The sequence below is a fragment of the Schistocerca gregaria genome, chromosome 9, assembly GCF_023897955.1.
Source record: "Schistocerca gregaria isolate iqSchGreg1 chromosome 9, iqSchGreg1.2, whole genome shotgun sequence".
NCBI lineage: Eukaryota > Metazoa > Arthropoda > Insecta > Orthoptera > Acrididae > Schistocerca > Schistocerca gregaria.
The window spans coordinates 218,065,561-218,093,362 of record NC_064928.1 but is presented as its reverse complement, the minus strand read 5'-3'; the positions used below and the strand labels follow the sequence as shown (position 1 = coordinate 218,093,362).

The window sequence follows — 27,802 nt, the reverse complement described above, 5'->3', positions numbered from 1 at the left end:
TCATCACTTGCAAAATGCAATACAAGCCTACAATTAAGTGCACACTTTCACTACTGTTAGGTACTCCAGAATTAGTTTTGCATATGTTAACAATGTTACACACAATGCACCAAGGATAACTGCCTGATCGGAGGGGCTCAGCTTGGGATATTCACCGGCACCACTGTCTTCTGCATACTGGATGCGGTTCAACCGGACATCGTCATCAAGTTGCAGGTCCTGCAGCAAAATGAAATGCAAAGTCATCTCTGATACAAAAAATATAATAATTAACAAAAAACATTGCAGTGTTTGAAAATATAATATAATTGGATAGATAAAAAATCTGTGCAGCGGCACGAGAAAACGCATCTAAAAGTTAAGGGAACGTGCAAGCTTTCAGAGCCAGTGGTTCTTTCTTCTAGCAGACGGGTTGAAGGGGAAGGAAGAGGGATAAAGAAAAAGGACTGGCGAGGTTTAGGAAATGGGGAGAGTTACAGAAAAGTTCCACGGAACCCCAGGTCAGGAGAGACTACCTTGATGGCACAAGAAGGAAAGAATAATTGTTGGGAACTGCACCAGATGAGATTTTAAAACATAAGAGCTTAAAGGTGTGTATGGTCTGATCAGGATATTGTGAAGATAGGGAGGGGAGGGGGGGGGGGGCAAAAAGCTATTCTAGGTGTGGCAGGCAAACTGTCACAACAGACCAACAGCTGAGCAGACTTCATTTCAAAAAGCAACAACAGACCAGACTTCACCTCAAGAAGTTATCCTACCTTCTCCTAAACTACCTCAACAGGGGTGTTTCCACTCCCACCTTCTCCGAAAATACTTCAATAGTTGTGTTTCCGTTCCTGTCCCTCTCCAGCTATCTAAACAGCCACACTGTCAACCACCACTCCTCTCCTACAACCCGAGTTTTGGCAACCTTCCTAACTCTCAGATGGTAACATCTGTCTCGTAGGCGGGTATAAAATTTCTTTATGTTTAGTTGGCACATGTCCACTGCTGATTACATCTGATATTTCAGCTATACTTAATTTGTGAGTTGACATTGTTATTGTGTGGATGTTATCATTTCATTTCCACAATAGTACTGTTTTATTCATTCACATTCATCAGCCACATTATCTCACAGACAGATGTTTCTGCAAATTACAAGAGTTTTCCTTCATCTAATAGATATTACGTTAAAAAATATGTTCTTTGTCCTATGCTCCCTCCGTTTCAGATATCTCATTACTACAGATAACTCCTAGTGGAGGGAAACCTCATACGTCACAAAGAAGCAAAAGAATGGTGCAGTTTGCCTTTGGGATTCCAAACTTAATGTATGATCTCAGAAAAACTATTTAAATTGTTTTTTGGCAAAGAGCAGAGAGATGGTGATTAAAAAAAAGAAAAAGAGTGACACATGAGAATAAAGGAAAAGACTATCGCTACTGACCCTACACAGAGAATGATGGCATACAAGTGTTTGGACTGTGGTAAGCCCAACTGATTACAGTGTTCCATGAAAATATGTAACTTGTGTAGAAAGTTTGTAATTTTTTACTTTGTGTGTGTGTGTGTGTGTGTGTGTGTGTGTGGAGGTATCTGTGAAAACATGTCAATTTTCTATACAACAGCCTCATTACGCACCACTCTCTGTCAATGCACTCACCACTCTCTCTGTATTTTTCCCCTCTCTGCTCCTCTCCTTTTCTGCACCCAGGCTCCAAACCTCCCCAACAGCCTCCTGATGCTGCACCTAGCATTTTTGCATTGTCACCTTCTGGTCCCTGCACACTTCACTTCACCAGACAGCACTCTTCTATTCCCTGATCCACACCCTGCTATTACTCCCCCTTCCCTGCCTCACTACCGATTGCTGCTTTTGCTCAATGCAACAGTTGCAATCTGGCCAGAGTGGCAAGAGATTGGGGACACAAGGGTGAGGTGTGTTTTCTTGTGTGTGTGTGTGTGTGTGTGTGTGTGTGTGTGTGTGTGTGTGTGTGTGTGTGTGCTCATTCCTTTTCTGAAGAAAGCTTTGACCAAAATTATTTTTGTTGTGCCTGTCTGCAATTCAATGTAGCAATCTATCCTTTCAATAATTGTTCATTTGGAAAACTAATATTTAATTTTGTGACTTTTCCACAACAATAATCAATCCTTGCACCATTTCATGTGAAAAATTGATACTTTATTTTCGCAAATTTTATTGCAATCTACAATTTAAACACAATAAACATATTAATATTACATTTTACAATATTCTTTATTTTTTAAATTCACTAAAGTGGGCACAAAATGCAAAATTTGGTCATCTTGCCTCCTAGGCAGATGTTACTGTTAGTGCCAATTTTTCATATGCCACCACAACCTCAGAGAGCAAGTGTAGCTGATGATACACAAACCAGCCATAACAGTACACATTTTCAACCTCTCATCTCACACCCTCTCCCATTCTCAATTGTCCACAGGTCTCACTTTCAGCTCTAAACCTGCATTTAATAATGTTGTTCTGGTTACGGACCCACTTTCCTTCAAATGTAATGTGAACTGGAAATATCTCTTTGCAACCCAATCCACCTTTTCAACAACAAACCTAGCATCAAACCCTGCCTCGAGGAGTTCCGACCACGATCCGCATTTGATCCACCACCACCACACCTCAAAATCGCACCTTCCAAGAATTCCTAATATCCAACACTACTTCACAACCCTTTCTCAGATCTCCACAACATGGCCCTATCCCATCCTCTGCAGCACTCCATGCTCTCCACTCCCTCAAACTGATGACTCCAATGTTATCTTCCCAGACAAGGACTGCTATACTTCAGTGATACTTCAGTGACGGGAGTAAATAAAACCTCAGGGCCCTCGAAAGAACTAATGCCTCAATCTATGGAACGACTTATTCCGTTTGAACTACACACTCCCACTTTTTACTTTCTTTGTAAGATCCACAAACCCAATACCCAGGCTGTCCCATAGCTGTTGACTTCAGAGCACCCACTGAATGTATATCTGCTTTAGGTGATTAACACTTGCAATCTACGGTACAATGGCTTCCCTTCCATATTAAAGACTCTAAGGATTTCTTAAATCGTCGCACTCCCATCATACATCTTGTGTGTTACCACTGATGCCCCTCTCTCTATACCAGCATCACCCATGTATGTGGCCTGTCTGTTCCTGAACTTTACCACAACCAGGACCCACCTGATTCCACAAATATGACATCATTCCTGCTCGCCTTTACCAACTCCATACGTAAAACAAGTAATTTGCCTTTGAGAGGCATATATACAAAAAAAAATTAGGAGTGTTGCCATGGGGACCATAAGGCTCTTTCCTGAAGAAACTTTCTCATGAGTAAAATATATCTAAAAACAAAGATGATGTAACTTACCAAATGAAAGTGTTGACATGTTGATACACACACACACACACACACACACACACACACACACACACACACACACACACACACACACAAAATTCAAGCTTTTGCAACCAACGGTAGCTTGGTCAGGAAATAGGGAAGGACTTACCTTAGGGGGAAAAAATGACGGGTATACACTCGCCCCCCCCCCCCCCCCCCCACACACACACACACCACACACATATCCATCCGCACGCATACAGACACAAGCAGACATTTGTAAAGGCAACGAGTTTGGGCAGAGATGTCAGTCGAGGCTGAAGTACAGAGGCAAAGATGTTGTTGAATGACAGGTGAGGTATAAGCGGCGACAACTCGAAATTAGCGGAGGTTGAGGCCTGGTGGGTAAAGGGAAGAGAGGATATACTGAAGGGCAAGTTCCCATCTCCGGAGTTCTGACAGGTTGGTGTTAGTGGGAAGTAACTTCCCTGGGATTCATAAGCCTTCACCCTCTGGTTTGGTTTAGATACATTGATGAAATCTTTCCATGTGGACTCATGATACAGCGGACCTGTTAAAATTTTAGGGTACTCTTAAATACAATCTTCCGATTAAGTTTCGTATGGTCCTATTCGGAGACCCGTGCCACTTTCCATGATGTTGACCTCATTCGTGTTGTGGGTCAGCTATACACTTCTGTTGACATTAAACAAACTAACAAATTCGGCAGATAGGAAATGGTATCACAACAAGTTCTTGTTTCTCGCTACCAAGCTGGAATTAATTTATGTTAATTTCTGTGGCCTCGCATTGCTTTTCACTAACTATACCTTTGTTCCCATCCTTTTAGATTTTTTATATCTTCTTTTACTGTCCCGTTTACCCTGCCCCTCCACCCACGACATGTAATGCACATAGCTTTCCTGTTTTATTAATTCTTGTATTAATCTTTCTTCCAACTTTATACTCTCAGGTTTTAAACTCACAGCTGGTGCAGTCACCAACAGTCACCTGTAAGTCTCCAATGACCCAAGGTTCTGGACACTTTTGCAAAGCTCTCTCCATTTCCTAACCCACACCAGTCCTTTTCCTTCATCCCTCTCCTTTCCCTTTCAACTATTCTGGCAGAAGGAGTCATTAGCTCTGAAAGCTTACAAATTTCCTTAACTTTCAAGTGTGTTTTCTACTGCCTCCAGTTGGTGGGCAGATTTTTTAGCAGTTCATTTATATTTTCAAAGACTGTTTATTTTTGCTGATACATTGCAGTGTCTGTGAGATGGCCACAACACAAATTTTCTTCAAAATACAATGACCAGACCTCTTTGGAGTACATACAGTATACAATTAATAACACAAATTTAACAAGGTTGACAGTATTTATTAAATATTTAACAGTCTGAATGATGACGTGTATTACTTTTGCCTGATTGCATAACAAAAATTAACAAGTTTTGACATATTATCAGAACTGACTTCTTTCAGCGATGATTAAAGAATAAAGAAATTACAATTAGAAGAACATACCTTTGGTAGGCGATCAGCTAACTCTTCCGAGCTCAGGCCACTGATCCCAACACCTGAAGGCTGTTCTGTTGCTTCCAGCTCAACTTTTAGAGTCAGCTGAGCGAGCTCCTTTTCTTGGTAACGGGTTCTTTTTCCCATAGCACCTATGCAAAAGACCAATCTTTAACAAACATTACATTTATGAACAATCTCATGTGTGCAAAGTGGAACAGGAGAGAGTTGGAGTGTGGGGACACAGAGTGCGGAGCAGGGAGAGGGGGTGGGGGGGTCAAATGGTTCAAATGGCTCTGAGCACTATGGGACTCAACATTTGAGGTCAGCAGTCCCCTAGAACTTAGAACTACTTAAACCCAGCTAACCTAAGTACATCACACACATCCACGTCCGAGGCAGGATTCGAACCTACGACCGTAGTGGTCGCGCGGTGGTGGGGGGGCTGTTATAAACAATTATATACTGTTACAAGAAAGGCGACTACAAGTACGATCAAAATCAGTTTTCCATCACGATGGAAACAGTTGAGTAGAAAATAATATGAACGAAGGAAGGATCATTAGACACATAACACAAGCTCGGGCTGCAAATAGGAATCAGTCGTGCCCTTTCCAAAGGAACCATGCCAGCTTTTGCTTGCAATGATTTAGGGAAATTATGGATAGCCTAAATATTGACGGGCGGACGCAGATTTGATCTGTAGTCCTCCCGAGTGCGAGTCTCGTGTGTTAACCATTGGTCCACCTCGCTCAATAGAAATAATATGAAGTGACACAGAACTATCCTCCACACGTATGCTGATAGATTCTGTAGTTGTATACCCACTTATAAATCAAACTTTCTCCTTAATATCTGCTAGCAACTTCTTTTTCCTCCTCTTCCTCCACGTAGAGTCAATACCCCCTCCCCCTTCTCTCTCTCTCTCTCTCTCTCTCTCTCTCTCTCTCTCTCTCTCTCTCTCTCTAAATTTGCAGCCCTTTTTTTACATGGATTGTCACACCCTGCTGTTGGCTTTTTAATTTACTTTTTACTCCTGCTACACACCATATCACATTTATCTCTCTACTTACAGTTTGTGCCTTCCTTCTTTCTCAACTCTTCCGGCCAATTACAGATACTGAGACTCCTTAATCAGTACTGATGCTGGTACTTCACTGTCATATTCCCATCTCATGTTGCTCTAGCCTCCTGTGTCATCTCTTGATCAGGCCTCGAACGACTTTCCCACTCTCCTCTTATCAATGTATCACATCAACAGACAGAGAGAAAGTTTTGAAGGAGTAGACTGGAAGATATCATTTGAAGAACTAAATAAAATTGGAAAATAAAAGACCGATTCTCAATGTATCGAAAAATAGGAGTGCAGAAATGGATATCAAGAAACCCTGTGTTTGTAGGGATGGGGTTGGGGGTAGGGGATGGGGGATTCAGGGAGCTTACAAACTGGAGAGGAACACAAAGGGTCGAGTATAGCAAGTTAGTTCAAATGGATGTATTTGCAGCAGAACAATTCACAGCGTTCACTACCATTTGCTCACACATTACTGTGTCAGCCAGTGACAAGTGAAGATTTTATGTGGGAGACACAAGGGAGGCAGTGTGTTCCAAGGTTACTACCCCTCACAAACTGTACAGCTGACTGTTTGGTCATAGGGAATAGTTACTCACGTGAGCAATGTGGCTATGCAGCAAAATTATACTATCAGAATGGTGAGGATCTGGTGAAAATGTGATGTGCTTTCAGTACCATTTAAACACAAGTGTTTCATCATATTATAAGATAAAAATGAGGGCTAGCAACCTTTATCAAACTAAGTTTATGTATATAATAGGAGGTGGGAGAGCAGACACTGTTAGGACTGAATGTAACTCAATCTTCTGTGTGGAGTATGAGACTACGGTTGGTCAGTATCCAATAAAACAATACCAATCGTTGTTATTTTGGTTTTATTTTTAGGCTACCAGTCTCGATGATATACTACGTCATCTTCAGGCCTGCTGCTGTATTTTGTAACACAAAGGTCACTCGATTGAAGCAGGCCTGAAGATGACATAGTGTATCGTCGAAACTGGTAGCCTAAAATTAAACCTAAATAGCGGCGACTGGTATTGTTTTATTGGACTGCTAGGAATGCTGAAAATGTAATAGCTGCTTGACAGGCAATGCTTAGAAGTCCATTTCAATTAACCAGATAACATACCGTACACCTCGGAATAAGTGACACACCGGTGAGAATGATCATCTGTGAAGGCGTTAGTTTTCATCTGTATAAATTTCAGGTGGTGCAGTCTCCTTAATGTGAGTGATAATCAGCAACTAGATGCACAGGTTTTTGGGAGAAAATCGTGCCCAAGTTGACAAAACGTGAGAGAGTGACAAGATGCTTTTCCCTCTCTCTCATTTTGTCAATAAACAGAACTTTCGTGTATATTCGGTACTGGAAATCTTCAGGACAAATCATCCCACCGTCAGTGAGCTGCAGAGTGACGCGCAATTATCCCAAATGGCGCAATCAGAATTTTTAAGCAAATGTGAAATATCCACTTGTATCGTTTCCCTCAGTTCCCCTTTAAACGGTGTATTAAAAGTACATGTACAGTGGAGGCCCCCGGCCGCCCTGCAGCCTACTGGCCACAGAAGCGGCAGCGGACCAAATAGATTGTGCACGGTACTCGCACGGTGGAATTCGACACTGACCGACAAGCTCCAGCGTGAGCCCGGCCCGCCCCAGTGCGGCGAGTAGCAGCTCCTTGGAGCGCAGCACCTGCCCGAAGTGGAGCCAGACGAGGGCCGACTCGAGGGGCAGCAGCACCCCTGCAGTACCGCCCACCAGCGGGCCCGAACTTGCCTCCGCCACCTTGCCCTCGAGCAGCGACACGAGAGCAGCGTGCAGCGTGGGGGACGCCTCCTCCAGGACACGCTGGTGTGCCACCAGGTAGCGCATCAGCCACCATGGAGTCGTCTGCAGAGAAAAATCGCATTCTCGTCAATTCCGTGGCAAACGACATCGAGGACTCGAGCTGTAAATTAATTTGTTATAAAGCGTGGAGGTTATTTTCGTGTAATTTTCCTCTCAGTGATGTTTGTCGTTCACTTTATTTGCAACTGATTTTCGAACCTTTTATGGCGTTAGTTTAGTATACTTAGACACAGTTACCAAAGTGGTATACATCTGGAAGTGTATCTCTGTTGATGTATATTATGGTAAATATTATATTCTTTGTGATTTTAGTTGTAGCAACATTAGGCTGTGATCTAAGGTATTTTCTGTACCTAAGTTTCATCTCCTAAAGCAACAGTCATCCTCAGAGGCTAAGAGTGCATTATATTGACGAAGTGTTTGAACTGACAAGAAAAGAGGCACGAATATTTGAACATTGCAAAGGTCTTACACCCAATATTCACCCACCGGGATACGTAATCTCTCGCAAGTGCAGTCGAGATGTACATAAGTATCACTAAATGAAGCATTAACATCCAATTAAAGAACATGAGAGCAGCTGTCATCTGGGCAACATGGGTAAATAGACAGTAGCAAACCATCTACTGGGAACTGACAACAGCTAGTAAGATACTCTGACACTAGGTTTATCGAGGTGCAATCATTACTATGCTAGGATGTACCCGAGGCAACATCTGACGTTCAAATTTCAAAGCCCCACTGGGCTTTGCTCGTCTTGACTTCAGAATGTGCTAGGGGTTTTGTGAAAATTGGATTTGTAGAAAAGTGTTTGTGTTTTTCATGTAAATGTTTATTTTTAGTGTTTGTGGTTGTTTTTGCTTCCTGAAGTGGTATGTAAGGGTTAATTTTGGGTGTTTGTGAGGAGTTTCAGGGGGGCTCTTGCCCTAAACTTTGTACTAGAAAGAGGGGTGGAGTTTGTTTGGCATATTCTGTCCATCAATGGCGGGTTGGTGGTCAGGGAGTTTTAGCTTTTTCCTACATAATGTGTAAAATAGTGGACTGACCTAGTAGGTAGTGTGTGTGTGTGTGTGTGTGTGTGTGTGTGTGTGTGTGTGTGTGTGTGTGTGTATCTGCCAGCACCCAAAATGATGTATAAGTTTTGGTTTGGAGACATTGTAGGTGTAAGATGTTTGTGTCTGGGGGCCATAGACCTTACTTAGAAGCATACATCTCCACTCCATACCTAAGTCTGTCACAGAGTCATGCAAAAGCAGATCCTGTCCATCAACGGCGAGTTGGCAGCCACTGAGTTTTAGCTTGGTTGTAAACTATACCGCCTACCATTTTTTTAGGATTTATTTTAATATTTTATTTATCACACCATTGTGTAATTTTGTCAAGGTGTTGTCGCAGTTACCTCTGTATGAATAAATGACTGTGACAGATCTGTAGATATCAGTATAGTCAGCAACTATGGTGTATAGGACAGGACCTAAGACCAAACTTTGCAGTACGCCTGCCTCATCGGCCATGTCTGGCTGGATCATATTATATTTCTTATGAAAAACTGACAGCCTGTAAGAAATGAATCAAAGATCCAGATTATATGCCATGGGCATCCTAATTGATCTACTCAGTAGATGAGACCATTGTGCCAAGGAATTGGCGCAGGGATGCAAGGATTATTAGTTCTACAATTTTGGTGAAGTCTGTTAGTAAGGAGATGGAAGTGTAGCTCTCTGGAAGAAGCAGGTTTTTATTGGGCTTGTCAAAGTGATGACCTCTGAATTTTCCACACTGAGGGGAAGAATCTTAGTTTGAGGCACGCTTTATAAACCTTGCTAGGTATGTTATGGCAGGAGGCGGAAGCTGCTTTGGGAATGGAGAGCATATTTGGTCCGTACCAGGGGCTGGCTCACTGATGCTCGATCAGGGCACATATTTTTGGCTCATTGAAGAGCAAAAATTCTGTTGCTGGGGTTGTTTTTCTTATCCGATTCACTTATCCAATTAATAGTTTTCACTCTCTCTTCATCACTGATGATGTGAATTCACAACTGTGAAAGAAAAAAAAGAGACCACAGGAGTTTAAAAAAGCACAAAAACAACTTTAACACAACAGAAGGACTGCAGTCAGATAAGTTGTGATCTCTATTGCCATATAAAGCAAACAGTGATAGCTCTTCTGCTCTACAAGCTCTGTAACACACGTCTGTGCAACTCCATAATTCGAGGCCGCAGTCTCATGACACCACGACTCGACCTTAACGATGTTACATATAATTAATTTGGTTGATGAGCTTGTTTGAGATCAAAAATCATCTTACATCATCTTGTAACTTCTGAGGATATGTCCAGCATTACGAGATGAAATGTTAGGTCCAAACACGTGCCTTAAACCACTACCTAACACCCAAACAATAAACCAACAAGGATGTAAATGCCAGCCACAAAAGCTTAAAGGCTAGCTAACAAATCCAGCACTGCCATGGTACTAATTTTGCCAATTTTCTATTAGAAACAAAGAAAGTGAACCTTGTTTGTAGTGAAGTATTAAAAAAAAAAAAAAATAAATAAAATAAAATAAAAAAATCACTTCCATCTATTCGTGAAAATGGCTTTGAAATTATGAAACAGCCACAAAGAAATATGCATAATGCACAAATGTATAAGTTGTTGTTGTTGTTGTTGTTGTTGTTGTTGTTGTCTTCAGTCCAGAGACTGGTTTGATGCAGCTCTCCATGTTACTCTATCCTGTGCAAGCTTCTTCATCACCAAGTACCTACTGCAACCTACATCCTTCTGAATCTGCTTAGTGTATTAATCTCTAGGTTTTCCTCTATGATTTTTACCCTCCAATACTAAATTGGTGATCCCTTGATGCCTCAGAATATGTCCTATGCCTCAGAACATGTCCTACCAACTGATCCCTTCTTCTAGCCAAGATATGCCACAAATTTTTCTTCTCCCTAATTCTATTCAATACCTCCTCATTAGTTATGTGATCTACCCATCTAATCTTCAGCATTCTTCTGTAGCATCACATTTTGAAAGCTTCTATTCTCTTGTTGCCCAAACTATTTATCATCCACATTTCACTTCCATACATGGCTACACGCCATACAAACACTTTCAGGAACAACTTCCTGACACTTAAATCTATACTTGATGTTAACAAATTTCTCTTCTTCAGAAATGCTCTCCTTGCCATTGCCAGTCTACATTTTATATCCTCTCTACTTCGACCATCATCAGTTGCATTGCTCCCCAAATAGCAAAAACTCCTTTACTACTTTAAGCGTCTCATTTCCTAATCCAATTCCCTCAGCATCACCCGACTTAATTCGACTACATTCCATTATCCTCGTTTTGCTTTTGTTGATGTTCATCTTATATTCTCCTTTCAAGACACTGTCCATTCCGTTCAGCTGCTATTCCTAGTCCTTTGCTGTCTGTGACAGAATCACAATGTCATCGGCAAACCTAAAAGTTTTCTATTTCTTCTCCATGGATTTTAATTCCTACTCGAAATTTTTCTTTTGTTTCCTTCACTGCTTGCTCAATATACAGATTGAATAACATCCCAACCACTGCTTCCCTTTCAAGTCCCTCGACTCTTACAAGTGCCATCTGGTTTCTGTACAAATTGTAAATAGACTTTCGCTCCCTGTATTTTACCCCTGCCACCTTCAGAATTTGAAAGAGAGTATTCCAGTCAACATTGTCAAAAGCTTTCTCTAAGTCTACAAATGCTAGAAACGTAGGTTTGCCTTTCATTAATCTATCTTCTAAAATAAGTCGTAGAGTCAATATTGCTTCACGTGTTCCAACATTTCTACAGAATCCAAACTGATCTTCCCCAAGGTCGGCTTCTACCAGTTTTTCCATTCATCTATAAAGAATTCGTGTTAGTATTTTGCAGCCGTGGCTTATTAAACTGATAGTTTGGTAATCTTCACAACTGTCAGTACATGTTTTCTTTGGGATTGGAAGTCTGAGGATATTTAGCTGTCTCATACATCTTGCTCACCAGATGGTAGACTTTTGTCAGGGCTTGCTCTTCCAAGGCTATCAGTATTCCTAATGGAATGTTGTCTACTCCCGGGGCCTTGTTTCGACGAGGGTCTTTGAGTGCTCTGTCAAACTCTTCATGCAGTGTCGTATATCCTATTTCCATCTTCATCTACATCCTCTTCCACAATATTGTCCTCAAGTACATCACCCTTGTATAGACCCTCTATATACTCCTTCCACCTTTCTGCTTTCCCTTCTTTGCTTAGAACTGGGTTTCCATCTGAGCTATTGATATCCATAAAAATGGTTCTCTTTCCTCCAAAGGTCTCTCTAATTTTCCTGTAGGCAGTATCTATCTTAACCCTAGAGATACATGCCTCTACATCCTGACCGTTATCCTCTAGTCATCCCCGCTTAGCCATTTAGCACTTCCTGCCAATCTCAATTTTGAGACATTTGTATTTCTTTTTGCCTGCTTCATTTACTGGATTTTTATATTTTCTCCTTGGATCAATTACATTCGATATCGTATATCTTCTGTTACCCAATGATTCCTACTAGCCCTCATCTTTTTACCCACTTGATTCTCTGCTGCCTTCACTATTTTCTCTCTCATACCTCCCAATTCTTCTTCTACTGCATTTCTTTCCCCCATTCTTGTCAATCGTTCCCTAATGCTCAAACATAATGAGGTCAAAAAGTATGGTTATATGGGACAACCAAGTGAAATTTGTGACTGAATTGAGGACTTTTTGGTACGGAGGACGCAACATGTTATCTCGGATGGAGAGTCATCTACAGATGCAGAAGCAACTTTGGGTGTGCCCCAGGGAACTGTGTTGAGACCCTTGCTGTTCATGCCGTACATTAATGACAACGTTAACAGCATCCTCAAAGTTTTTGCAGATGATGCAGTTATCTATAATGAAGCACTAGCTGAAAGAAGTTGCATAAATACTCAGTGGGATCTTGATAAGATTTCAAAGTGGTGCAGAGATTGGCAACTTGCTTTGAATGTTCAGAAATGAAAAACTATGTACTTCACAAAACAAAACAAAAAAGTATTGTCCTCTGAATATAATATCAATAAATCACTGTTGGACCCAACAAGCTCATACAAATACGTGGGTGTAACACTTTGTAGGAATATGAAATGGAAAGATCACATAGGTTCAGTTGTGGGTAAAGCACGCAGTAGACATCGGTTTACCAGTATAATACTGGGGACACGCAATCAATCTGCAAAAGAGATTGCTTACAAATCTCTCATGTGACTAGTTCTAGAATATTGGGACCCGTACCAAATAGAACTTACAGGGGTAGCACAAATTTTCACAGGTTTGCTTAATCCATGGCAGTGTGTCAGAGATACTGAAGGAACCGAACTGGAAGACACTTCAAGATAAACATAAATTGTCCCTACAAAATTGATTAATCAAGTTTCAAGAACTGGCTTTAAATGATGACTCTAGGAATATACTACAACCTCTATGTATCGCTCACAAAGGGATTGTAATTACTGCACGCACAGAGGCATTCAATCTATCATTCTTTCCATGCTCCATATGAGACTGAAGCAGGAAGAAACCCTAATAACTGGTGTCGTGGGACGTACCCTCTGCCATGCACCACACGGTGTTTTGCAGAGTATAGAAGTAGGTGTAGATACAGCCACAATGGAGACAGCTAGTATCAGGTGTCCCAACAGCTGGTATCAGGTGTCCCCCAGGATTTCATATTAAGTCCGATACTATTTTCATTGTACCTACATCTGAATCCATACTTTGCATGCCACCATTCTGTGCACAGTACATGGTACCCAGACTGCTACTAGTAATTTCCTTTCCTGTTCCACTCACAAATAGAATGAGGGAAAAACAACTGTGTACATGCACCCACATGAGCCAAAATTTCTTGTTTCTTGTCTTCGTGGGCCTGTGTGCACTGTCAAAATAGGTGCAGAATATAGGGTTAAAGCTCAAACCAACCAAAACCCACACAGTACTGGTGAGTCATTCTAGGCTCATCAGCCCGAAATGTTGTAAGATGGTTTTTGATCTAAAACAAGCTCATCGACCTAACCTAAACGGGACAAATAACAATTAACTCCCTCAAAAAAGTGTCTAGGAGTAGTAACAGATAAAAATCTAAATTGGACTGAGCACTTAACTACAGTGTGTGAGAAGGCATCAGTACCTCTCCGTGCCCTACAAAAATATACTTCCAATTATTCATTACAGCAATGATATTGTGCAAGGACTTTCTCAGAAATGCGCACAGCACGTGGACCTCGCGATGTACGCCAGTGTACGATATATCCGATATTCAACTCTTTGGTCATATTTCACTATCGTATGCATGTGTACAGACAAATGCACAGACATCCGTACACCATGTCTCCTCTATTGTCCTATAAACATATACTGTGCCTCATTTCTCTCCATGATCTTAATGTTCTTGTGTGAACGACGTGGCAGAAACAGGTGTTCCCATCAGAGCAAAATCCTTTCGGTCTCACTCCATCATTAAACCACTTTCTCACAGACCTTCTCTGTAGCAAAAACCCAGCTCACAGAATAACTTCCCATATTATATTAGAGAAATGAATAACATCTTCAGTGTCACGAGAAAGCTGATGACATATCTACTAAAGCAATGATATGATCACCATTGTCCATGTATGCACTTGTTACCCTTGTATATCCTTCTTTGCAGCCAGATATTCATTTCCCAGTATTCCTGACTGCTGTATTCTACCTAAATTTCCTTCCCCCAGAACTTGCCGTATCACAAAACATCTATTTTGTACACCTATAAATTCTTTTTATACCTGCCAGTATTGTTATTGTTGTTATTATTATTATTGCCTTTATTGTTATCATTACTATTACTGTCTTCATGATTAGTGGCAGCTGCAGCAGCAGTACTGCCAGCATTAACTTTATAGTTCGTAGTCGCTACTATTTCCACACACTAATACGATATACACTCAATCACTTTAATATTCTTGTCTTTTCTTTTTCCCATTTGTACCTACTACATCATACATTTATTATATGTATGAAAAGAAACATGTATTACAGTCTACTGAAAATGCTTCACAAATAAAAGAAGTGAAAAGCATATGGCAAAAATCAAACTGCCTTTCATTTACGGTATATTGATATGGTCCAAAAGTAAAAATTATCAATATACTGTAATATTACGCGCAACTGAGGAAGACAGGACTACAAAAGTTCAAGATGCCTTTCATTTAGTTGCATATACAGAATGTAAGTCCATGTATTTTAATATTATTTGCAATATTAAAAATTGTCATTTCTTATGTAACTATCGTGTAAAAATGGTACTGTGTGTGTGAATACCAGGTCTTGTGTAAGAGACAGTCTGATGATCCTAATCAGATCTGGTTAAATAAATAAGTAATTACACTCCTGTCCTTTAAATTAACACCACCAGAAGGATAGCAAATAACAAAATAACACTCATTATGCATACACAGTATAGTAGAAAGAACACAATTAAACGTATAGGTGATTTGGGGATATATGGGAGTGCAAAATTTAATACGCAGTGTCTCCACGGCTGGCACCAACAGTGGCTCTAACCATCTCAGCATCGAGTCAAACTGAGTTTGGACGACAGTTATGGAACTTCATTCTGTGCTGGGTTAATTCATTACCAGAGTTAATGAACCACAGTGGCTGGAAATTGGTAATGTGTTGTCTGTTGGCAACCTGTGACAAAATGTTTTCAATGGGTGAAAAGCTGGGAAAATGTGGGGGTTGGGGCAACAGGCAAACACACTCTGTACCACAGGTCACAACAGAGATGGCAATGCACGATCACTCGTTATCTTTTCGCCAGATAACATCACAGTGACCTCTGAGATACGACATGGCACCTACGGAAACACCTCAGGAATGTTAACAATTGATCTCCAAGTTACTGCTTAGGCAAACAAGAGGTGATTGTTTATATACGCAATGGCAGACCTTACCATCGAACCAGATCCTGGGCCCATATGGTGGCGGCGAATGAAATCTGGCAGTGCCTGTTCTCCTATGAGCCTCCAAACGCAGATACGTCCACCGTGATGCTGTATGCATAAACGGGACTAATCTTGGAAGGTGACACTGCTGCTTCCGCACCCAATGTTACCGTCAGGTGCACCAATGTTGGCAACCTCTTTCTCCTGCCACGTTGAGGAAAGACATTGCAGTAATAACTGAGCTGACAGCCCATACTGCTCCAGATGTTGTCACACTGTTCGTGTGGATGTTTGTCTTGCAGCAAATGATTCCATTTCCTCACTAAATGTGGCTGTACGACCCTGCACAGATGATCAAACAGTGAATCTGTTCTACCGAGCACTACTGTAGTTGTGCTGGGCCACTGAGATCCTGTATGGTATTGGATACGGCCCTCTTGAATCCACCAACTCCACATTCACAGGGCACTCGAGGGATCCCGACCGACGCAAGTAGCAATACTGCATAACACGATCTGCTCTCAGACGGACAATGTGCAAATGTGATTTCTAAATGAGAAACTCCACTGTGTAATCTTTCCCTGTGTACATAACGTGAATCCTGTTACTCCAATTTACTTAGTCAACTGTGCTGAAATCTGCATATCCGAGCATGTAGAACACTTCAACTCAATTGGATTCTAGCACACTGCAGTGCTGCTATTTTAATAGCCAGCTGTGTAAATAACTGGTACTTACAGGCAGATTGGCAGAGAACCTCTCTGCAGCGGACTTGAAGACTGCAGCGGCGACGGCGAGCAGTTGGATGTGCCTGGTGGAGGGATAGAGCGCCTCCCCGTCCAGCACAAGGCAGGCCGCCGCAACAGCATCCCTGTCTCGCAGCCATGGGGGTAGCTCGCTTGGCGCCACGGGAGGACCTGTCCAGTTTGCCCGGACAAAGAACAGCAGCGACGAGATGCCGACACACAGTACGTCCAGCTGCCTGAGAACCGATGCCGTAAACTCTCAGGTGTAGAAAAATGCAAGTTAATGCACATTAATTACAAAAATAATCCTGTAATGTTCATACAGGTGGTGTGCTGCTTGACAAAGTCACAGTGATTAAATATCTAGGCACAATGTTGCAAACTGATGTGAAATGGACCAAGTACGTAATGGCATTTGTAGGAAAGGTGAATGGTCAACTCTGGGGTATTCGGATAATTCTAGTAATTCATTCAGCTTGAGCTACTCCTGTACTGCTCAAGTTTTTTTTATTCCTATCATGTCAGATTAAATGTGTGCTGCTAGATTTGCTACTGGCATGTTCTATCAACATATATTACGGAGGTGCTTCATGAACTCAAAGGGGAATCCCCAGAGGGAAGATGCGGTGTTTTACATTTCTCGCAAAACATTATTGAGAAAATTTGAGAACCAAAGCTTGAGGCTGACTGCAGAACAGTTACCTATTACTGCCAAAATACATTTCTGATAAGACCGCAAAGACAAGATAACACAAATTAGGGCTTATATGGAGCATACAGTAATTTTTCCATCACCCCATTTGCGAATGGAACACTTGCTGTGAAACATCATACGCTGCTATTTTTTCATTAAATATTTTTCTGTTGCTCTGGAACAGCGGACATCGCTAGTTTTCTGACTGAATCCATGGGTGTCATGTTTTACACATTGTTTTTCTCATGGAACCTTATTTCGTATCCATATTCCAAAGCTTGTGTGTGGAACCTTACTTTAAGATATGCAGCACACAGATTAGTTATCAAAAGTTCATACTGTTCTTATAACATTGCATGAGATTTGATTTCCTGCATTATTTAAGTTAAATGTCAATTAAAAATCAACTGCAAAGTAAGTTTTTGGATTGCTTGTTACATTTCTATAATTTGATTCTTACAACCATTCTATCAAATAAAAATGCCCTGTAACTATGTGTGGAAAAATCGGAAAACCATCTGCTGTTAGAAGGTTAATGATTCTCACAGTTGGCCACAGTGGTCAATATACTAAAATGTCTCAAATGCTCAATGACAAAATCGTGCAAATCAGGGTTGGCTCAACAGTATTTGAAGGTTTTCAGAAATGACTGAAACCAGTTGCCTTTCGTGATAGTAGGATATTTTCCCTATTATCATTTTCATGTCACTTAGCAACTCATCTTCAGAAGAGACAACAATTTAAGCTGTTCTATTAGGTCACAGCCTAATCGCAACATCATAATTCGTGGTGTATCTTGGATAAAATATAATAATAATAAAAAATGTTAACGATTAAGAAGAAAAGATTTCAATTTCGGCAATAGACATTCACTGACTCTTTTCTCATTTCTCACTGGTCATGTGAAAATATCGTGCAATTGGCAATGCGAAACTGATGCACTGCCAACCTACGTACAGTAGAGAAACACAGCCATGACTGGCACATGTCCTGATCTTGGCTTTAGCCTGCTGTATCTAACTAAATAGATAGGGTTCTGAGAAAGACCTCTGGTCCAAGAAAAGATTCCTTGTGAGTATGGAAGCAACAACATCTGTCAGTCCATTTGTACTGATACCGAATAATGCGCAGGACACCAATGATGCATTACATATTGGGAACTTGAGAAATCAGCAGCTGCAGATCACAGCTGTACAGGAAGACTTAGAATAATGTTTTGTGAAACTCAAACCATGTCCCACACTTCTCCACATTGGGATTCTGTTATTATAGAGGCAATAGAAATTAGAATGTGTGAGAACAACTTCCATCAAGGCAGCAACTCTAATCTTAGTGGTACGTAAGCTGTCTATGGACTCCTCCTCCACATCATTGTCACTGTCCTCTCCGTGATGCTCTCACATGGGTCAAGCAAACCTATGACCATACATGCTGCAAACTTATATTTAAGTTCAATATCCTAATTAGTCCTATTTGCTATGGGGAAATTTCTAGGATGGATCATACTAGTGACTTGCAAGCAATCTCCTTTGTCGACTTATTGATTTTTTTCCCAGTATCCTACCAATTAACCGAAGTCTGTCAACTGCTTCCCCTATAACTGAGCCTGCACGATCAGGATGACAATATTATCGAGAGGAGAGGAACTGGCCGAGTGCGAGAAGGGAGGTATGACACTGTGAGAAGAATTTAGCACGCTACCTATGGTCTAGGTGGTGGTGGTCGTTGTTGGGATGTTTAAGGGGGACTAAATGGGGTAGCGTCTTTGATTCATAATCAAAATGTCTTCGGTCCCAGGTTCAATCCCCACCACTGCCTAAATTTTGATAAATAATCAGCATTGGTGGCCGAAGACTTCCGGCATAAGAAGTCAGCCTCATTCTGCCAACGGCCTTGTCAAAGAGGGCGGAGGAGCGGATAGAGGTTCAGGGCACTCTCTTGTCCTAGGGGTGGGAAATTGCCCCTAAAGGCGGAAGAATCAGCAATGATCAACGACATGAGGATGCAGAAGGCAATGGAAACCACTGCATTAAAGACACGTAACGTGTATCCACAGGACATGTGGCCTGTAGTTGAAGAAGTGTCATGATGATCTCTCCATTGGCAAAAGATTCCAGAATAGTCCCCCATTCGGATCTCTGGGAGGGGACTGACAAGGGGGAGGTTACCATGAGAAAAAGATTGAATAATCAACGAGAGGATAATGTTCTACGAGTTGGGGCGTGGAATGTCAGAAGCCTCAACGTGGTAGGGAAGCTAGAAAATCTGAAAAGGGAAATGCAAAGGCTCAATCTAGATATAGTAGGGGTCAGTGAAGTGAAGTGGAAGGAAGACAAGGATTTCTGGTCATATGAGTATCGGGTAATATCAACAGCAGCAGAAAATGGTATAACAGGTGTAGGATTTGTTATGAATAGGAAGGTAGGGCAGAGGGTGTGTTACTGTGAACAGTTCAGTGACCGGGTTTTTATAATCAGAATTGACAGCAGACAAACACCGACAACGATAGTTCAGGTATACATGCCAACGTCGCAAGCTGAAGATGAACAGATAGAGAAAGTGTATGAGGATATTGAAAGGGTAATGCAGTATGTAAAGGAAGACGAAAATCTAATAGCCATGGGCGCCTGGAATGCAGTTGTAGGGGAAGGAGTAGAAGAAAAGATTACAGGAGAATATGGGCTTGGGACAAGGAATGAAAGAGGAGAAGGACTAATTGAGTTCTGTAACAAGTTTCAGCTAGTAATAACAAATACCCTGTTCAAGAATCACAAGAGGAGGAGGTATACTTGGAAAAGGCCGGGAGATACGGGAAGATTTCAATTAGATTACATCATGGTCAGACAGAGATTCTGAAATCAGATACTGGATTGTAAGGCGTACCCAGGAGCAGATATAGACTCAGATCACAATATAGCAGTGATGAAGAGTAGGCTGAAGTTCAAGACATTAGTCAGGAAGAATCAATACGCTAAGAAGTGGGATACGGAAGTTGTAAGGAATGACGAGATACGTTTGAAGTTGTCTAACGCTATAGATACAGCAATAAGGAATAGCGCAGTAGGCAGCACAGTTGAAGAGGAATGGACATCTCTAAAAAGGGCCATCACAGAAGTTGGGAAGGAAAACATAGGTACAGAGAAGGTAACTGCGAAGAAACCATGGTTAACAGAAGAAATACTTCAGGTGATTGATGCAAGGAGGAAGTACAAACATGTTCCAGGAAAATCAGGAATACAGAAATACAAGTCGCTGAGGAATGAAATAAATAGGAAGTGCAGGGAAGCTAAGACGAAATAGCTGCAGGAAAAATGAGAAGACATCGAAAAAGATATGATTGTCGGAAGGACAGACTCAGCATACAGGAAAGTCAAACCAACCTTTGGTGACATTAAAAGCAACCGTGGTAACATTAAGAGTGCAACGGGAATTCCACTGTTAAATGCAGAGGAGAGAGCAGATAGGTGGAAAGAATACATTGAAAGCCTCTATGAGGGTGAAGATTTGTCTGACGTGATAGAAGAAGAAACAGGAGTCGATTTAGAAGAGATAGGGGATCCAGTATTAGAATCGGAATTTAAAAGAGCTTTGGAGGACTTACGGTCAAATAAGGCAGAAGGGATAGATAACATTCCATCAGAATTTCTAAAATCATTACGAGAAGTAGCAACAAAATGACTATTTACGTTGGTGTGTAGAATATATGAGTCTGGCGACATACCATCTGACTTTCGGAAAAGCATCACCCACACAATTCCGAAGACGGCAAGAGCTGACAAGTGCGAGAATTATCGCACAATCAGCTTAACAGCTCATGCATCGAAGCTGCTTACAAGAATAATATACAGAAGAATGGAAAAGAAAACTGAGAATGCGCTAGGTGACGATCAGTTTGGCTTTAGGAAAAGTAAAGGCACGAGAGAGGCAATTCTGACGTTATGGCTAATAATGGAAGCAAGGCTAAAGAAAAATCAGGACACCTTCATAGGATTTGTCAACCTGAAAAAAGCATTCAACAATATAAAATGGTGCAAGCTGTTCAAGATTCTGAAAAAAGTAGGGGTAAGCTATAGGGAGAGACGGGTTATATACAATACGTACAACAACCAAGAGGGAATAATAAGAGTGGACGATCAAGAACGAAGTGCTCGTATTAAGAAGGGAGTAAGACAAGGCTGTAGTCTTTCGCCCCTACTCTTCAATCTGTACATCGAGGAAGCAATGATGGAAATAAAAGAAAGGTTCAGGAGTGGAATTAAAATACAAGGTGAAAGGTTATCAATGATACGAATCGCTGATGACATTGCTACCCTGAGTGAAAGTGAAGGAGAATTAAATGATCTGCTGAACGGAATGAACAGTCTAATGAGTACACAGTATGGTTTGAGAGTAAATCGGAGAAAAACGAAGGTAATGAGAAGTAGTAGAAATGAGAACAGCGAGAAACTTAACATCAGGATTGATGGTCACAAAGTCAATGAAGTTAAGGAATTCTGCTACCTAGGCAGTAAAATAACCAATGACGGACGGAGCAAGGAGGACATCAAAAGCAGACTCGCTATGGCAAAAAAGGCATTTCTGGCTAAGAGAATTCTACTAACATCAAATACCGGCCTTAATTTGGGGAAGAAATTTCTGAGGATGTACGTCTGGAGTACAGCATTGTATGGTAGTGAAACATGGACTGTGGGAAAACCAGAACAGAAGAGAATCAAAGCATTTGAGATGTGGTGTTATAGACGAATGTTGAAAATTAGGTGGACTGATAAGGTAAAGAATGAGGAAGTTCTATGCAGAATCGGAGAAGAAAGGAATATGTGGAAAACACTGATAAGGAGAAGGGACAGGATGATAGGACATCTGCTAAGACATGTGGGAATGACTTCCATGGTACTAGAGGGAAGTGTAGAGGGCAAAAACTGTAGAGGAAGACAGAGATTGGAATACGTCAAGCAAATAATTGAGGACATAGGTTGCAAGTGCTACTCTGAGATGAAGAGGTTAGCACAGGAAAGGAATTCGTGGCGGGACGCATCGAACAAGTCAGTAGATTGATGACAATAAAAAAAAAATTGAAGCAAGCCCAGCTGAAGTAGATGACATCTCTTCATAATTATCAGGATCTTTGGGAGGTCCTCCTATGAAAAAACTGGTATTCGGGATATCAAACACAGATATTATATCCTCATACTTCAATAACACCTAATGATCCCATCCCAAAGAAGGGAGGTTTTCAGGGGCGTGGGTATTAGCAAACTATCAATTTAATAAGCCATTGTTGGGAAAAGTTATCTACATAAGGATGGAAAAAGAATGATAGAATCTGACCCGGGAGATTACCAGTTTGAGTTTTGATGAAATGTAGGATATTAGCAAATAACTTTAGACAACACTGAGTGGTATACTTTCTTTGAAATTCTTGAGTTATCAAGGGTATTATACAAGGAGAAGATAGTTATATACCACTCCTACACAAAATCACACTGCAGTTAGAAGAGTCAAAGGACATGAAAGGGAGATGTAGTTAAGAATGGAGTGATACAGAATCCTCCGTGCTTACCGAGCAAGTAGTAAGAGAAATCAAGCAGAAATCTGAAAAAAAAAAGATAAGAGTTAATGAGCCAATCAACAATGGGGTCATTAGAGACAGAGCACAAGCTCCGGTTACGGAAGGGTATGGAAGTAAATTAGCCATGCCATATCAAAGGAGCCAGCCAAGGATTTGCCTTAACTTATTATGGAAATCATAGAAAACCTAAACCTGGATGCAGGTTTAAACTGTCGTCCTCCCAAATCCAAGTTGTGTCCTAACCACTGCACCATCTTGCTTACTAAGAAGGGGAAAAAAAAGGCACTAGAATTAAGTGTCTGGGAGAAGAAACAAAAAATTTTGAACTTTGCTGATGACATTTAATGGCATCGCTGATGACATTTAATGGCATCAGATGTGCAAAGGCCTTGAAGGATCAGCATAACAAAAATAAAACAATGGTAGGGGGGAGTAGTTGAATTAAATCAGATGGTGCTGAGGGAATAAAGTCACAAATAGAGGCACTGAAAGCACTAGACAAAGAAGTGTCATTTGGTTAGCAAAATAACTGCAGTTTGCGAGAACCCCAGAACCCTTGCCATGTGTTTACAGCATCAGTTAAAACTACATTTATGCTTCAGAATAGATATTATATGCGTAAGTATGGTAATTTTGACCTTCTGGATCTTGGTAAGGGATAATGATACTGAAAAAATTTTCAATATTCCCCAGGAACATCAGCTTAAGAATGCATAGTAAAAATTTCAACAATTTGTCACGAACACAAATTGTAAATGAAGTCAGCCCCCAAATCAGTACTTTTTGTATTCAAAAATAACTGTTTTTTTTATGTATTCTCAGGAACTGCCAATGGAAAAATGGTGCTTTAATAAGCCAGCTACGGTATACGACCCAGACACCACCTAGTGCAAAAGAACCAACGAAGTTGCTCAATTTGCCTGGGCTAGAAGAAGTGTGCAATGTTTAAATTTTAATCCTGTACCGCACAATGGCTACAGTATGCCTGTCTTTCAATAGGTATACAAATGGTCACCAACCCAAGGGCTACCCAAAACCTTATCCTCCTCATATCCGTGATCAATAGGACCTGAGATGTGAGACCCTGAAGAATCACATTTTCATTTACGGCTTTTGATACCATGCACTGTCATGTACGAACCAATTAGCCACTCAGAAAAATTCAATCAGTGGAGGGGGGGGTCCTACTTGCTTTTCAAAGAGTGAGGAACAATATTCACTGTTTAATGCATAGATTTACATTATCTTTAATTAAATATGAATACACATTCACAAATTATTATGTCCACTCTAGGAGGCACAGTAATCACACAACTGGAAGAATAACAACTGTTCTTTGTTGTCAACAAGTTGGTCATTTCAACCAAAACAAATGTTATGGTTAAATTTTACATAAACACAGTGTTCTTAATCTTAACATCAGACTAACAGATAACAGTAACTCATTCTGTATCATCAAATTTTCACCATAATGATTATGTCTTATGAACAAGGAGTGTGACGTAACTGATGACTTGTTTGCTTTCTTACTGACTAATATTCTACAGCAATGGTGTTAGGCAAATAGGCTTATTGTTGTTGTTGTTGTTGTGGTCTTTAGTCCTGAGACTGGTTTGATGCAGCTCTCCATGCTACTCTATCCTGTGCAAGCTTCATCATCTCCCAGTACCTACTGCAACCTACATCCTTCTGAATCTGCATAGTGTATTCATCTCTTGGTCTCCCTCTACGATTTTTAACCTCCACTCTGCTCTCCAATGCAAAATTGGTGATCCCTTGATGCCTCAGAACATGTCCAACCAACCGATCTCTTCTTCTGGTCAAGTTGTGCCACAAACTTCTCTTCTCCCCAATCCTATTCAATACTTCCTCATTAGTTATGTGATCTACCCACCTAATCTTCACCATTCTTCTGTAGCACCACATTTCGAAAGCTTCTATTCTCTTCTTGTCCAAACTATTTATCGTCCATGTTTCACTTCCATACATGGCTACACTCCATACAAATACTTTCAGAAATGACTTCCTGACACTTAAATCTATGCTCGATGTTAACAAATTTCTCTTCTTCAGAAACGCTTTCCTTGCCATTGCCAGTCTACATTTTATATCCTCTCTACTTCGACCATCATCAGTTATTTTGCTCCCCAAATAGCAAAACTCCTTTACTACATTAAGTGCATCATTTTACTAATCTAATTACCTCGGCATCACCAGACTTAATTCGACTACATTCCATTATCCTCGTTTTCCTTTTGTTGATGTTCATCTTATACCCTCCTTTCAAGACACTGTCCATTCCGTTCAACTGCTCTTCCAAGTCCTTTGCTGTCTCTGACAGAATTACAATGTCATCGGCGAACCTCAAAGTTTTTATTTCTTCTCCATTGATTTTAATACCTAATCCAAATTTTTCTTTTGTTTCCTTTACTGCTTGCTCAATATACAGATTGAATAACATCGGGGAGAGGCTACAACCTTGTCTTACTCCCTTCCCAACCACTGCTTCCCTTTCATGTCCCTCGCCTCTTATAACTGCCATCTGGTTTCTGTAAAAATTGTAAATAGCCTTTCGCTCTCTGTATTTTACCCATGCCATCTTTAGAATTTGAAAGAGAGTATTCCAGTCAACACTGTCAAAAGCTTTCTCTAAGTCTACAAATGCTAGAAACGTAGGTTTGCCTTTCCTTAATCTTTCCTCCAAGTTAAGTCGTAGGGTCAGTCTAGCCTCACGTGTTCCAACATTTCTACGGAATCCAAACTGATCTTCCCCGAGGTCGGCTTCTACTAGTTTTTCTATTCGTCTGTAAAGAATTCGCGTTAGTATTTTGCAGCTGTGACTTATTAAACTGATAGTTCAGTAATTTTCACATCTGTCAACACCTGCTTTCTTTGGGATTGGAATTATTATATTCTTCTTGAAGTCTGAGGGTATTTCGCCTGTCTCATACATCTTGCTCACCAGATGGTAGAGTTTTGTCACGACTGGCTCTCCCAAGGCCGTCAGTAGTTCCAATGGAATGTTGTCTACTCTGGGGGCCTTGTTTCGACTCAGGTCTTTCAGTGCTCTGTCAAACTCTTCATGCAGTATCGTATCTCCCATTTCGTCTTCATCTACATCCTCTTCCATTTCCATAATATTGTCCTAAAGTACATCACCCTTGCATAGCTCCTCTATATACTCCTTCCACCTTTCTGCTTTCCCTTCTTTGCTTAGAACTGGGTTTCCATCTGAGCTCTTGATATTGGTACAAGTGGTTCTCTTATCTCCAAAGGTGTCTTTAATTTTCCTGTAGGCAGTATCTATCTTAACCCTAGTGAGATAAGCCTCTACATCCTTACATTTGTCCTCTAGCCATCCCTGCTTAGCCATTTTGCACTTCCTGTCAATCTCATTTTTGAGATGTTTGTATTCCTTTTTGCCTGCTTCATTTACTGCATTTTTATATTTTCTTCTTTCATCAATTAAATTCAATATTTCTTCAGTTACCGAAGTATTTCTACTAGCCCTCGTCTTTTTACCTACTTCATCCTCTGCTGCCTTCACTACTTCATCCCTAAAAGCTACCCATTCTTCTTCTACTGTATTTATTTCCCCCATTTCTGTCAATTGTTTCCTTATTCTCTCCCTGAAACTCTGTACAACCGCTGGTTCTTTTAGTTTATCCATGTCCCATCTCCTTAAATTCCCACCTTTTTGCACTTTCTTCAGTTTTAATCTACAGGTCATGGCCAATAGATTGTGGCACATCTGCCCCTGGAAATGTCTTACAATTTAAAACCTGGTTCCTAAATCTCTGTCTTACCATTATATCATCTATCTGATACCTTTTAGTATCTCCAGGCTTCTTCCATGTATACAGCCATCTTTTATGATTTTTTAAACTAATCATCACTGATCAGTGAGTATAATCTTGAGTCCAGTTTGAGAAATCTGATAGAGTCCTGTTATACCTGCTAATAATACTCATAGCGTAGAAAATAGTAATTTCAAATAAACAGTGGTGACAAATACAGCATGTTGGTAATTTTATTATTTCTGCCAACTAGACTATGAATGTTTTGTTGTCTGTATTACATCCACCTCTTCCCTTCTACCATGCAATTTCAATGCACAAGAATAGACATACATGAATGAAACACGTCACGCAATAAGAAAGGATATAAAAACTCAAACCTATTGGGTGCACACACACACACACACACACACACACACACACACACACACACACACACAGATTTATTATTCATCCAGTTTAAATGTGTTTGCAGTTACCTTTCCAGTGATAATTCATTCTGGTCGATATAGCACTCAACAGAATACTGTAAGGACTTGTCCAAGAGCTCTTCTGTTGAAGCACAACTCAGAAATTTGTTAAACATAGCTTTTGATAGCTCAGACTCCAATATATCTGCATACTTCCCATGTCTGAGATATACAATGATTTCACTGCATGCACCTGGCGCAAATGAAAGTCTACTGATAATACAAAATATTTAAGTTCAAAAATCTAAAACGCTATACACTGTTAACAATTGTATACAACTTAATACATCGTGATTTTGGTGCTGAGAATGTAGCAAATGAGTCAGAGAAATAATCATGTATATCAAATTTCTTCGCATCATAATTCCAACACTGTCAATAACGAGTGAAGCTAAACAATGCAACGTGTAAACATGCAACAGAATGATTGTAAAAACCTTCTTCAACAGGAAATGATTTCTGGAATCCAGTCGCTATATATTCTTCTAATGCTTTCACGTCTGCGTCACGCAATTTCGGCATTATTACAAATCTCTAGCAGATTTCTAAACAAACTGAATGCCGCACATCACTCCAGGTACAAAACAATACTTCACTGTACCAACGCCACCTTACACTATGATTGTGCCATCTTCATGACGTTATCCTTGGACAGCGAGCTGTGTATTATGGGTAATCTAGTTTTGTACTGTCTGTACTGTGTAAACAATCATGAACGAAGAGCGCAACTAAGAATCGTGTTTTGCAGGAA

General features: G+C 40.6%; 1 protein-coding gene across 1 annotated transcript in view; it reads right to left on the bottom strand.

Moving 5' to 3' along the window:
• LOC126292002 (tetratricopeptide repeat protein 27-like) overlaps positions 1-27,671 on the bottom strand; it is a 132,700-nt gene extending 105,029 nt beyond the window's left edge. The window contains exons 1-6 of the mRNA XM_049985786.1: positions 27,489-27,671; positions 27,061-27,244; positions 16,514-16,757; positions 7,566-7,830; positions 4,874-5,016; positions 104-219 (exon numbers count right to left, since the gene is read on the bottom strand). Coding sequence (XP_049841743.1) covers positions 104-219; positions 4,874-5,016; positions 7,566-7,830; positions 16,514-16,757; positions 27,061-27,244; positions 27,489-27,573 — 1,037 coding nt within the window. The 5' untranslated portion in view covers positions 27,574-27,671. The remainder of the gene's footprint in view (positions 1-103; positions 220-4,873; positions 5,017-7,565; positions 7,831-16,513; positions 16,758-27,060; positions 27,245-27,488) is intronic.
• Positions 27,672-27,802: the final 131 nt, after the last annotated feature.